This window comes from Tarenaya hassleriana, unplaced genomic scaffold (assembly GCF_000463585.1).
Source record: "Tarenaya hassleriana unplaced genomic scaffold, ASM46358v1 Cleome4, whole genome shotgun sequence".
NCBI lineage: Eukaryota > Viridiplantae > Streptophyta > Magnoliopsida > Brassicales > Cleomaceae > Tarenaya > Tarenaya hassleriana.
In genome coordinates, this window is record NW_010966881.1 from 887,018 (window position 1) to 901,124 (window position 14,107).

At 31.5% G+C, this 14,107-nt stretch overlaps 2 protein-coding genes and 1 non-coding gene across 3 annotated transcripts; 1 reads left to right on the top strand and 2 right to left on the bottom strand.

Annotated features, from left to right (window-relative positions):
* Nucleotides 1-4,348: 4,348 nt before the first annotated feature.
* LOC104823258 (cyclin-dependent protein kinase inhibitor SMR3) lies at nucleotides 4,349-4,858 on the bottom strand. Its single transcript, XM_010554740.2, has one exon. It carries the CDS (start codon nucleotides 4,763-4,765, stop codon nucleotides 4,409-4,411), a length of 357 nt encoding a protein of 118 aa, XP_010553042.1. The 5' UTR covers nucleotides 4,766-4,858; the 3' UTR covers nucleotides 4,349-4,408.
* A 2,859-nt stretch (nucleotides 4,859-7,717) lies between these two features.
* On the bottom strand, nucleotides 7,718-10,312 carry LOC104823259 (probable protein phosphatase 2C 66). Its single transcript, XM_010554741.1, has 4 exons — nucleotides 8,690-10,312; nucleotides 8,492-8,605; nucleotides 8,052-8,316; nucleotides 7,718-7,958 (listed from the first exon to the last, which is right to left on the bottom strand). The coding sequence occupies exons 1-4, from the start codon at nucleotides 10,211-10,213 to the stop codon at nucleotides 7,843-7,845; spliced, it is 2,019 nt and encodes a 672-aa protein (XP_010553043.1). The 5' UTR covers nucleotides 10,214-10,312; the 3' UTR covers nucleotides 7,718-7,842.
* Nucleotides 10,313-12,581: 2,269 nt separating this feature from the next.
* TRNAK-CUU lies at nucleotides 12,582-12,654 on the top strand. The gene has a single exon. It is a non-coding gene; the product is annotated as a tRNA-Lys (tRNA).
* Nucleotides 12,655-14,107: the final 1,453 nt, after the last annotated feature.

Consider the following 14,107-nt stretch of genomic DNA (forward strand, 5'->3'; position numbering starts at 1 on the left):
TTCTGAGAGTACGACGTATTGAGAATTCAATAGATTGATTCTTTAGCTTATGGCTTGTGCATTACATATTATTTGGTAACTATAGTAATCTGCAAAAGTTTATATAAAAATTATATGCCCATTATAATTATGATATTGGCATGGCACTATTGTACTGCTAATTATTTTGAGTTCAAAACTTCATAAATTTTTATAACAATATATATTCTAAAAGAAACGATGAGATCCTTTTAGTTTCATTTTGTTATATATATACGAGACATTCGAGAGTACATAATATTTTTTTTACAAATTTTGAAATGATTTACAACTTTGTCTTTTTTTTTTTTTTAAATGCGTCGTATCATTCATAAAGCAAAGCTGTCTCTGATGTTCTACATGTGTATTAACATGCATACATATTGTTATAAAGGCTCCACGAAGAGTAGTGGCGAGACCATCTCCAATTTAAATCATTTGATTAATTGTACGATACATAAATGCATGAATGATCCTTCAATAATACATTCAATACATATGGCTTGGAAAGCGACATGCAATATTGGTATATATTAAAGACAAAATAAGTGCCAAATTATATGAATGTGCGTCAAATTATATACTTAATTGGTTATGAAGCCCGAAAACTATTTATTGAAAACAAAAGAAAGCAACACATGATAATTGGCGTGTGGGTTAGATATAATGTTTCTTTACCTAATACTATACTAAAGATGTTGCTAATATATATAAATAATATGTGTGTATTTTATCAAAAAATAATAATAATAATGTGTGTGTATACACACTATATATATATACTATCCAATTGATACAAGTATATTTAAAGTACATTTTATATACAGTTATAAACACGGCATGGCCAAGGCAGTTGACACGAAAAATAGAGGTGTTAACATGTATTTTAAAAAAATTTAAATTGGTTTGTTATCCATCATAATTTTTTATATAAAAAGATCTTATCTACTTTTTAAAAAAAAAATGTATATATTAACTAATCGAATATTTTTATTCACCTATCACGAGTAAAAGGGACATGCGAATTGCGACCGAATCAATGTCGGATCATTTTGGTAAAGGACCGACGCGCGTTGGGAGGAGCGTTGGATGCACGCACCCATAGGCGACAAAAGCAACGGTATTAGGTCATAGCGGGAACCACGCGCGAGAATCAATAACTTCGAGACTGAGTTGCACGCGCGTGAAAACAAAGAGACGTTATAAAAAAAAATTCGCATATAAATATTTACATTTTTACAAAAATTCCAATGTACATATCTCAATTATAAAATTTCTATATAAATATCTAAATTTTTCTAACACTACATAAATACCTAAACTTATAAAAAATTCTCAAATAAATCCAAAATTCATTAATAATATCACTTATTTTTATTTGAAAAATACATCAAATTTGTATATATTTAGAAAAAATTTCAAGAGTGTAAGTAACTAAATATTTATATATGATTTTTAAAAATTTATATATTTATATGAAAGTTTTATAGTTCAAATATTTATATAGAATTTTTATAAAAAAATTAAATACTTATATGTTATTTTTCCTATTATGTATCATGTAGTTAAATTTTAAGGATTAAAAAGTGGAACTAAGTCACTAAAATTAGATCCTAACAAGTTTTGGTAGAGAAAAAAGATGAAATGTTTGCTCATTCTTTGGGTTTCCATTTTTTTAAAGAAATTTAATATAATTTCATAATATTTTTTCGTTCTTATATTTCGATAAATTAATCTTTGTCTTTTGATTCCAATGGTATACTTCAACATGTTTAAACCGACCGAAAAAAGTTGAATGATTGTGTGTGTATATATATGGAAGCTTCTAGGCTCAAAAATCTAAGTCAGAATATCTATTAAACATATATATGTATGCATACATATACCCTAACATATAGGCAAATCTAATTAATAGGTAATTTAAATTTTTGTTGCCTTGTTGCTAGCGAATCCCACTATATATCCAGAAGATCTTAGGATATTCTCGATTTCTATGTTGAAATGATGTCATATATATACATATTAGTATAGTACATGCACCAATCATTTTCCTTCTTTACGACATTTTTCTTTTTCCGACCTAAGCATATCCTTAGTTGCAGGGCCGTCTCAATTTTTTTGGAGGCTCTGTACATTATACAAAATTATATCGATAAAAACTATAAATTTATATAATAAAAATAATATTATTAAAAATATTTAATAAAAATAGATAAATTAATATAATAAAAAATTATTAATAAAATTAATAATGATTTTAAAAATCATTAAGTTTTATAAAAAAATTATTTAAATATAATCAATAAATTTTGTAACGTTTTTCTTTATTAATGATAAGAATAATATTTTTTTTTTTAAAATCCATAAATATAGGTTTTTTAAAATAAATACAATTCATTTTCAATTTTTAAATAATTTTTTAATTATTATTGATATATTTTAACAATTATAAAATCAATTTAATATTAAATTTGAATTAATAAAAATTTTACATTATAAGATAATTTATATAATATCATATTTATTTGTACAATAATATAATGTATAATAATTATATCAAAAAATTGATTGGAGTAATGATTTTTAAAATGGAATCCATTTGATGTCCACCCACCTTCCATAGGCATTTTGGGAGAGTAGTCTTCTTTCTTTCTTCGATCAATCAATGTTAAATTAAAATGATATTCTTCAAATTTATATTTATTATTACAATAATATATAATTAATATTAATAAATAACTTTAAAAATGGGGTCCCCAAATTTATGGGGCCCTGTTCCGGCGCACCTTTTGCACTTGGTAATAGACGGTCCTGCCTAGTTGATTTTCCTTTTGAACATGCCTAGTTGATTTTCCTTTTTAACTTTGTCCAAATAACCAAGAACATGCATGCATGACCATACATACATACATACATACACACACATACACACTTAGCATACATGCATACGTGCATACATGCATACAAGTGGACAGTTTCACTTCATACCAAAAAAAAGGGGACAGTTTCACGATAACATCAATGATGCAGATAAATTATAATGACACAACAGAATAATCAGAATCTTTCAGTTTCATTAAGAAAAAAAATTATTTATTTTCTAAATAAACTTTTATTTCCATTTGTTTGTAATTTTAATATTGAATTCGTTTAATCTGTTTTAGAAACACCATATCCCATTTTTTAAATTAGATTCGATTCGTTTAAGATTTTATTTTATTTTGTACACCGAAACTGGAATAATCATCCGTAGTCTCTCCGTATATAAAATACCCCTACAACAAATCCAAATATCAATTCAGTGGATAGTCCTCGGATATAATTTGTCGGATAATTTTTCATTTGTAACGAAATTGCGTCATTCATATGCCGCGGAGGCAGATAGTGACACGTGGTGATTTTGGCACGCAAATAGTTGCTTGGACCTTAAGGTAAATATTATACACACGACCGAAGCCGCTGTGCTAGTAATTGTTACAATATATTTTGTATGGACCGTTTGACATCATTCCATTAGTGTCACAGTCTCCATTTATAAAAGCAATTGGTCCAATTGTCAATTTCTAATTTTCCATGCAACTATAATGACTAGAGGTGGACGTTTCGATACACTTTTCTCGTAACCGAATCATAACGAATCGAAAAATATAATATTTTTTTAATTGAATCGTCCAAAATTTTCAAAATATATTTTTTTAGAAAATCGAATTTCTCAAAACCAAAGCAACCAAACCAAATTTAAAAAAAAATGAAAAACCGAAATTTTCTTAAGATCTAATTTTTTAACAAAAATTGGAATGGAATCGAAACACCCACCCTACATTATTTGATGTTAGGAAAAGTCCAAAAGATTTCACAAATGGGCCAAGGACAAATCAGTCTAAGCCACATCGGACTGAACAAAACCAGGCCCAATTCGCTTAATAAAAGACCAATGGGCCGCATCAAGCCCGGTCCACAAATTCGACTGGTTATATATATAATGTATGTATATATGTAGAGGTTGTTCGTTGGTCTATTATTTATTTATTTTTAATATATTGACACCATCCACCAAGGACGTTTGCTTCCATTGGAAATAGAAGCTAATTTTAAATGATATTTAGTACTAATTCAAAATCGAATTATGAAACGTTTTAAATAATTTAAAAAGGCTGAATTATGAATAAAAGGATGATAATATAAAATTGATGAAACAAACGTGGATTTGAATTGTCATGCATTACATACTGTAGTGTAGATAACTATAGTATAATTGAATTTCAACGCAAACTCATAAAAATATGAGTGATTATAATTAATTAAGCTATTAATTACGTTGCCATCGGAATAGGTATTGAATATTTCAACTAATTAATTGTAGACAAGAAAATTAAAAAGAAAATTTTCATCACCAATACCCTCCGGCTTCTTCTTCTCTCCGAGATTTCTTGATCCTACGGTCCAGATTCTCCAAGAACAACTCGATCTCACGGCTGAGAGTGACCGGAATCCGGTTTAATTTCTCCGACGACGTGAATTCCCTCTTAACCGACCGGTTACGTCTCGGTTTTCTCGGGGGCGGAGGACACCGCTTCACCGCCGGAATCTTGTGGGCAGACGATGTCGGAGTCATGCATCCGTCATCGTCTCCGCCGTTCTGGATCGCCGGACATTCTTGCCCCGCTGCTAAGTCCAATTCGGGTCGGATCGTCAATCGGATCTCCACTTCGTCTTTGATCTCCTTAACACAACACAACTCCACCATAGCTGAACTCTGAGAGAGAGAGAGAGAGAGAGAGAGAGAGAGAGAGAGAGAGAGAGAGAGAGAGAGGGAGGGAGGGAGAGATTACGTGCATTGGATCCGAAGCATGAAAGCCTCCATTTCAACTAACAAGTGGTCTGTCCCTCATGTGGCGGGAGAAACTTTCTTTATATTTTTCTTATATTTTACGTTTTTTTTTTTTGGTAAAGCGTCTTATATTTTACGGTTGTTAATATTTACATATACATGTATCTGTGTATGTATATATATATACACACACACACATTTACTTGATATGATTGGTATAAGTAAATTTAAAACTACAGTTTTGGTTGTCAAATTTTTGTTTCTCCAAAATTTATGGAAACATTACAAGAAAATCAATGTCAATTCGATTTCTGAAATTCTTTTATGGAGAAATTTTAAAAAAAAAATTAACGTCAATTCGAATTCTGAAATCTTTTTTTAAAAAATTTCTTCGGAATTTATGAAAACATTACAAAAAATAAATATCAATACGATTCCTGTTTTGTTTTTGTAATGGATAATTCAAGATGTGATTCGAACTCGGGTTGAAAGAGTTTTTTTTTTTTGTTAATGGTGAAAGAGTATTTTGTGGTTTCTGAAATCTTGTTTATAAACTAATATTGGTTGTAGATTAAATTGCATAGAATTATTGTCACAATCTGTAAATTATAAATCATTGAAATTATATGCGTGATGTAAATATTAATTACACAATATAATTTATTTATCACATGACCGTAACGGAAATGCATATATAGCTTGCAATAATATTATTGTACGAATAAAGATGTTAATGGTATTTAAAAGCCATACATTTAATTGTTTCCGAATAATTTTGTAGTATTACTTAAAAAGACTTGAAAGAAATTTTGGTTTACGGTAATGAAAATTCAAAACTACGGGTCTCATAAGATATAAAATTGTATTTAAAACCTGCTTAATTTTAATTTTATATAAAATAAATTGATTAGATATATTTTGTAACGAAGCTAATTGGATTCAAAATGAATACAAAAAATAAGTAAAAACTATTTATTGATTTTTTTGTAATAAAAAAATCAAATGGTATAATTTTTTTGAAACCAAAGCACATGGTTTATCATCATGGCATGGCCCCATCTCTCTCATTTTTCTAATCACTTTTTTTTTAAAACTTAACTCTCCCGTTTATTAATCCGGTGCATATATATATATATATATTCATATACTATCATTTATGTTAAGATAAATATTCTTATATAATATCTCCGTACGTACATATATATGTTTATTTAATAATAGAAAACATACTATACAAGCAGAGAGATTTGATCTAATTCAATATATTATAGAAATACGTAAACATAAGCTTTCTATGGAATTTTTATATTTGACCGTATTAATTTGAAGGTCGATATAAACCAAAACGCTGTGATTCACAAAACAATGTTCTTTTTGAAGTAATATATATATAACTCTCTATGTGTGTACGTACGTGTGCGTGGTTTCGTCCGCTATTAATTATACTTGTTAGTGGATTTCGTCCGCTAGTGCATTGTAGAAATATCAAATAGATTCTGTGTTGACATTATATATATATATATATATATATATATATATATATATTATTGGCAATATGTATCGAATCACACACATATTTATGTATCGACATATTATTGTAAAAGCTTATTTGAAAGGTGGTTTGCTTTTTACACATGGAAGACAAGCAACTTTATGCATGGTGCATCGTATTGAATCAAACCCACGTGGAAATTTTGGGACCATATTCTTTTATCGGGTTCACCCATTATAATGATGACCGCCAATAACCTACATGCATATTTATTTGCTCATATGTATATACATATGTATGCGTGTATATATATATATATATATATATTTAAAAAAAAGTTTGGGATCTGGGTCCAGAGATTCCAATTGAATGCTTTATGGCTAGGGTTGTGATTCCTCAGCCTTTTAAAAAGACGGCTTTAGCAGTGTATATTCTTAGAACATAATAATACCCTTTGTGTTTGTCTTCTTCCTCCACAAATCATTCATTTAATACATAACCATCACATTGAATTTTTGTATTTCATCTAGATTTTATATACGGGTCGGGTCATCTTATATTTCATATGGATACTTTTAAACTTTTATAATCTCTTATCCGGTGCTGGCCAAGTCAGAGGTGGATGATCCAACAGATCGTGGATGAGTGGTCAAACTTGGGTAGGAGGTAACTCCACATTGAGATTGAGGTTGAGTGTTTGATTTCTCTCTGGTGGGGAATGAGGTAATTTCTGGGTTTATATGATCCATAGGCTGCTTTCGGTCGGAGGTTTATCTAGTCAACGCGTTCGAAAGGTAGTAACTAGAGGTCCTCCGTTATAAAAAAAAAGTCAGGGGTGGTGGGTGTAGTTGAAAAATTCAGAGTTCAGGGTGATATTCGGAAATATATCATAATTATGGGTATTTATTTGAAATATTCATTTTCAGTGCGGAGGGAGATGACCGATGACGAAAGAGTCGGGCCGAGTAAAATTCAGAGAGTTAAACCCATATAAATTAAATTTATTAGGCCTATTTCTCTGAAACGATGCGTTTTGAGCAACAATAACTTAGATTTTTTAGATATAAATCGAGATGAAGATTTCATTTATATGACATCAAATTCATATGAACAGAATAATATATAGCCGTATTTAAATCGAATGTTATATGAATATAAAACTATTGTAATTTTTCTACAATCGAAAATCTGAATTTAATCTGCAAATATTTCCTATTAATAAAATCAAATACGAACAGAATCCAAATAGAAATAAACTAACCTGAATCCAATATTTAAAAAATGAATGACTATAGTGTTTTTTTTAATTCAAATCTGAAAATCGAGCCCATTCCAAATTGAAAACCGAAATAAGCAGCAATCCCTAAACCAAAGTATTTGGACCATGTGATATAATTTTTCACTATATGGTAAAATACAAGAGATGAAAAAATGTGGTGGGAAATAATCAAAAACACCATTAACAAAAAAAAAAAAAAGTAATTTCCAATGATTCGTATATTCACATGGAAGATCGCCAGATTCTTCCTTCGAGAGAGATCACTATCACAGACACGTCGTCGTGGTATCTCCGCCGATCTCCTTGTGGAATCTCCAACAGTTCGTGAAAATCCATGCCTGTAAAAAAAAAACACACCAGTGCCCTGTTCAGATACAGATCATCCGATTGCGTTTACGTTTGCGTTTGGCATTTGGCGTTTGCGTTCTTACCGAACTTCCTGGCGGCCCGGAGGAGAACTTCTTCGATGAGGTGTTGAGCGGGATCGCCTTCTGGAAACGCAGAGATGAACGATTCAACCGCGAATACGACTTCTTCGTTTGACAAATATTCGTATAATCCGTCCGATGAAAGTATCAAGAACTTGTCACGTGACGCTAGTCTGTGGTGACACAGCGACGGCGAGCACGTGATGTACGGATCCGTTCCGACATAATCTATTCTGAACATCTCCAGAAGCGCATCGTTCCATCTTGTCTGAGAAAAAAACGATGGATCAGTCAAAATTTTAGTTCAGATCAGGTTTCGGGTTTGGGGATTAGCGTAAAAAGAATCGTTCTTTCATTTGATCCGAGACAGAAGGTCGAAATCTTGATGTTTTTTCTACTGATCTGACATAAAAGGTTCGATCTTGAAGGCGTAAAAAATCTACCTGTTTGAGAAATCCAGCGCCGAAAGCGCGAGTGACCTTCAGATAACCCTTGACTCGGTCGTTTTCGATTGCCGACGGGTCGTCGGGATGCTCTTTCTTGATTCTTCTCACTTCCTAATTCACAAGAAAATGGATTTCAGTGATGGAATGAACAGAAGCAACAATGAAACTGCAGAAGAAATTCAAATCGGGTTTGACCTCTGCAACTCTCGTGCTGTGCTCCATGGTGAGCTGGACTGGAACTAGACTGGGAAATCGGCTGAAGAATGTTTCTTCGCCTCCTCTGTCGGTTTCTTGCTCACCAAGTAAACTATCTTCCTTGATTCTCTCCAGTTCTCGTCTCTTTCTCTCAAACCCGGCTCTGAAATCAGGCATCTGAGCTAGAACTGCTCGGCTGTCTCCGACATTCATCACGTATACATCTTCTCCTTTCATCAGCGTCACCAGAACACACGAACCCATCAACGCCAATTCGGGATTTTCCTTCACCATCTGATCAGCTATCTCTAAGTACACTTTCTCGGTTTTCCTCAGAGCCTGCAGAAGAGCTCGAAGAACTTCCTTCTGATTTATCACCGATTCAGATCCCTTCTGATCACTAGTATTGCTGCTACTTTCATCACTGTCATTGCCCGAGTTATGTTCCCACTCGCACCGCCACTTCATACTCCTCCCTCGACTTCTTGCATCGCAAGGAATGGTGTCCCCGTTCGTGACCAGACAGTTCTCACTGTTTGGTCCGGAAGATCTGAAGGTTTCGTCAATGGAGTCTAATGATTCGTCAGAGGAGGCGTTACAGAGCAAACCTTTGAGCTCCTTGTGTACGGCCGTGTAGAGATTTCTGAGAAGATAATCCGGCGCATCTGGGCCGTTGAATCCATCGTATATTCCGACGAAAAACCAACCGTTTTCCTCCGAAACGACTACGTGTACTCGATCTTCCCCTGCTTTCCCTTGCGCCCATTGAAGGGTTTGATCCTGCAAAGCGGATGCAGTGCTTTCTTCTTCGTCAGAGCTTGGGCTTTCATGGCTGCTCAAGCTAGTGATCGAATGGTTTGACTGTGGTTGATTGTCGGGTTTTTGGTCGGATTCCGATTCGTTAACGGAATCAGAACCGCTGATCGGCTCGATTACGCTTTTCTTCGATCGAGAGATCTTGCTGGACATCAAGTTCATGACAATGCTCTTGAATGTGACGGATTTCTTCTTCGATTTTGGTTTCGAAGAGAATTTCTTGTTCTTCCCGCTGCTTCTGATCTTCTTCGGTTTCTCCTTCTTCTTCTTCTCGGTCGGACCCGAAAACAATCCGCTCTCTATCGGACCCGACAAGAATCGCCGCTCGATCTGACCCGACCCGGATGGGTTGATCGGACCGGACTGCCACGTGGGGCCGCGCGGAAGCGGCTGAAGCGGGAGAGACGCGAAGCATCCGGAGCTCTCGAACGCGGAGGAGCTGTACGGAGACGAAAGGTCCGCCGCGGCGGAAGAGAATGATGACGTGGACAGAGCCGTCGATGGGTTCGCGCTCACCGACGCGCCGGAGATCGCACGGAAATTGGTGACCGGGTCGGGTCGATGGGGCGACCCGGTGAGATCGGGTCGGATGTAGCAGAAGGAGTGCCCGAGATTGTCGTGTACCAAAGCGGCGTCGTATCGCCGGGAAATTTCTCCGGCAGTTGTTCCCGCGCAACAGCCGCTCAAACTTGCAACTCCATTTCCCATTTGACAACAACAAAAAAAAAAGAAAAAAAAAGGTATTCGGAATAGGTTTAGTTTCTCTGTGTCGGGAGACAGATGAAGAAGAGGAAAAAAAAAAGATGAAGAAGAGGAGACAGGAGAGAAGACAAGAGACAGAGTTGACTTTTTTTTATATGTTTATTCTAATGGCCAATGGAATTAGTAAAATTAGACAGCATATAAGTGGTTTCTTATTTCAATAAAATAAAATAAAACCCAGAGATAGGAGTCTAATTTCTAACAACTGTTTTTTCTAATTGGGATAATATAAATAAATCCTTGAATATTTTAATCATGATTATAGCTTCGTTCATGATGAAAATATTTTTACATAATGAGTAAACTAAATTTGAAAGTTCAATTGTTGCATATATAAACATCCAATAGTTAGGAAAACATATGATAATTTTTTTTTTAATTTCTTGTTTTCCTCTGCAGAGTTTGCTAATTTGGTTGTAAATTGGGTTATTCTTATTCATCTGGAATGTGATTTTTCATTTTATATTTAAGAATTTATCTAAATCAAAGGAGTTGACTTTTAAGAACAAGTGTATGTTGTAAGGGATAACAGTGGGAACTATTAAATAAGTGTAAGACAAAAAAAGTCAATCACTTAAAGATGGTAATCTCATTAATCAGCTTAGACCATTCCATAGGCCCTAGTGCGGACAAAATTATATTTTCAATTAAAAAAAACAAAACACCAAAAGGATGATGTGTTTTTTTATATACATCCGAGGAACTTTTCCCACAACCCTTCGGGTCGGACACCGAATATTGTAACGCTCACAATCCAATAGACCTGATGAGGACAGCATCAGGACCGCATGCGGATCAAGAAAAATCTCAAACTCACACACACGAATCTGCACCATACGTGAAAGATAAATCAGTCGTAATTGATATACGATAGGTGAGAACCAAAGAGACCGTAAGATGTTGTGTTTATTAAAATGAAAATGAAAATTTTCATTTAAAATCTTGTTGGAATCATCAATCTATGAAGTTTTTTTCCCTCTTTACTTTCTTTGGTTCTAAGGGAAAAACAACAACAACAATAATATTAATAACAATAGTTAACAGGAATAATAATAATAATAATAATAATAATAATAATAATAATAATAATAATAATAATAATAATAATAATAATAATAATAATAATAATAATAATAATAATAATAATAATAATAATAATAATAATAATAATAATAATAATAATAATAATAATAATAACTCGATTAGGTTCGAACAATGGGCTAACTGGTTTTTTTATTGTTATTTTAGTTATTTTTTATTTTATTTGCGGGTCAAACATTATATCAACTTATCCTTAATTTTATATTATAAATAAACTATGTTGGAGTTTATAAATTAAATGAGTGGATGTAATTTTAGAGAGGAGAACGTGGAGGCGAAGTATGTAATTACAATTACTCACAATCTCTAGTTTCTTCCTACTTTGAACTTTCCTCGTTTACACACACATACATTATATGTCGAATAATATCTCTATATATCACAAATAAAATATACAAGTATTATATCTCTTCAAATTATTATTTTAGCGTATATAATATTGAAATGATTGTTTGATTGATCTAAGGGTAAAACAATATACAAAATATGTTTTTATCTCGGTTCAAATTTAAAGGTGGAAAAATATTCATTAAATAGATAAAAAAAAATTGATGAGTTTTCGAATTATTAAAAAAAAAAATTGAAATCACTGGAACCCTCGATATTGTGGGCCAAAGTGCATTATTTTAGGCTTTTGAATTTTCTTTTATTGTCATAAAAAGAGTATATAGGCCGAGGCCCATAGACTCCTTAATGATTTTATATGATTTTCATAATACATGGTATCCTTGAACAAACTATGCTATAAATGAATCAGGAAAACATATAAAGGTGCAAGAAATATGTAGTGTTAAAACGCTTCTTAAATGATTATGAAATCAATTATTAGAATTTTTATATATTCACCAAAAGTCAATCTTTTGGCAAAAAAAGGAAATTAAAATTTTGATTTTTAAATGAAAATAATATAGAATCTTAAATTAAGAGTACGAAATGGTATAAAATAAAATCGAAATACATAACAATTCGTTTCATTCATATTATGCGCCTTCTTTTTTTCATGAACATCCAGATTTAAAAAAAAAAATCTATAGATTTAAAAAATTCGATTCTTCTAAGACAAATGTTTAATTTCATTTGTTGTTTATTTTATTTACCATAATGATTTTGTTTGGATGATTCACAAAGCTTCGAAAAACATTGGTCATTTCATCCATTTTTTCAGTAGAAATTGTTTTTATATAAATATGAACAATGCTAAATACAATCAAAAGCCCGTCTAGCTCAGTTGGTAGAGCGCAAGGCTCTTAACCTTGTGGTCGTGGGTTCGAGCCCCACGGTGGGCGCTTTTTTGTTAAAAAATAATTTACATTGCTTTGTTAGCAGATATTATCCAAACATTTACTTAATGTTAGGGAGTGGTGAACTTATTCAAATTTTAAAAATTTTCTAACTAAACATATATATATATATATATATATATATATATTTAAGAATCATACTCATTGCAATTTCCCTGTCACATGCACGAACAAATGGAGTGATAAGCACAAACGAACAGGGAATCATAGAGGGAGAGATTCGATTCGATTCGAGGAGGACGCACATCGAGTTTTTGGAATCCGAATAAAAAAAATTAACCGGTAAAGTTTTTTTTAAAAATTCGAAAATCTAACTCACTGAAAAAATTAACTTTTAAAAATCAAAAACTTTATTTTTTGGATTTATAATTATTACAAAAATCAAAAGTTAAAAAAATAAAAACTATCACTTTTCATAGTCTAAATAATAATCTCTTTCGTTTTTATTTATTTTTTCCTTTTCTTAATAATATATATATGTATTATGAATACATTCCAAAAACTAAAGAGGGCAGATATTTTCTTCACTTAAATCTGGAATGCTCGATTATTATTTTTAATATATTGGATAGAATATTTGTGCTGCTACGACACGGTCTCAGGTCATGCCGACCGATGCGGATATGATTCGGGAACCAGCTTCTCTATAATATCTCCCCACCACGCTTCTCCATAATAATTTTAAAAAATATATATATTTTGACCAGAAAACCAATTTATTCTGTTTGCACCGAATATAGATATTGCTTTTTTTTTATAATTGAAATAATTGAATTTTGTTTAATAATATTAAATTATAGGGAAAATGACATTTTCCTACACCAACTTTGTAAAATGTGACATTTTCCTACACGAATTTTTAATTTGACAAAAAACTACACCAAATTATCTAATATGCCAAATTGATACGCGAACTACCTAATTTAACTGCAATTTCCCACACAATCTGAAAACGGTGTTAAATGTCCGTTAACCGATGACGTGGTATGCCACGTCACATTTAAAAAAAATAAAAATTCTAAAAAATTGCAAAAAAATTAAAAAAAATAACATATTAAAAAAACAAAAATCCATAAAAATACAAAAACAAAAATAAAAATAAAAATAAAAATAAAAAATACATATATATATATATATATTCATATCTATGTACAAATACAAATATAAACATATATACTCCTATTATACAAACATCTATACAAATATATATACATATACATACAACAAATATATTTATATATATATATACATATATAATATATATATATATATGTATATACATACATACAAAAGAAAAAAATTCATATATATATATATTCACATTCACATACAAATACAAATATGTTATATGTATATATATTTCTATATATATCAAATAAAAAATATACACATATATACATGTATTTATACAAATATATATGCATATACATACATACAA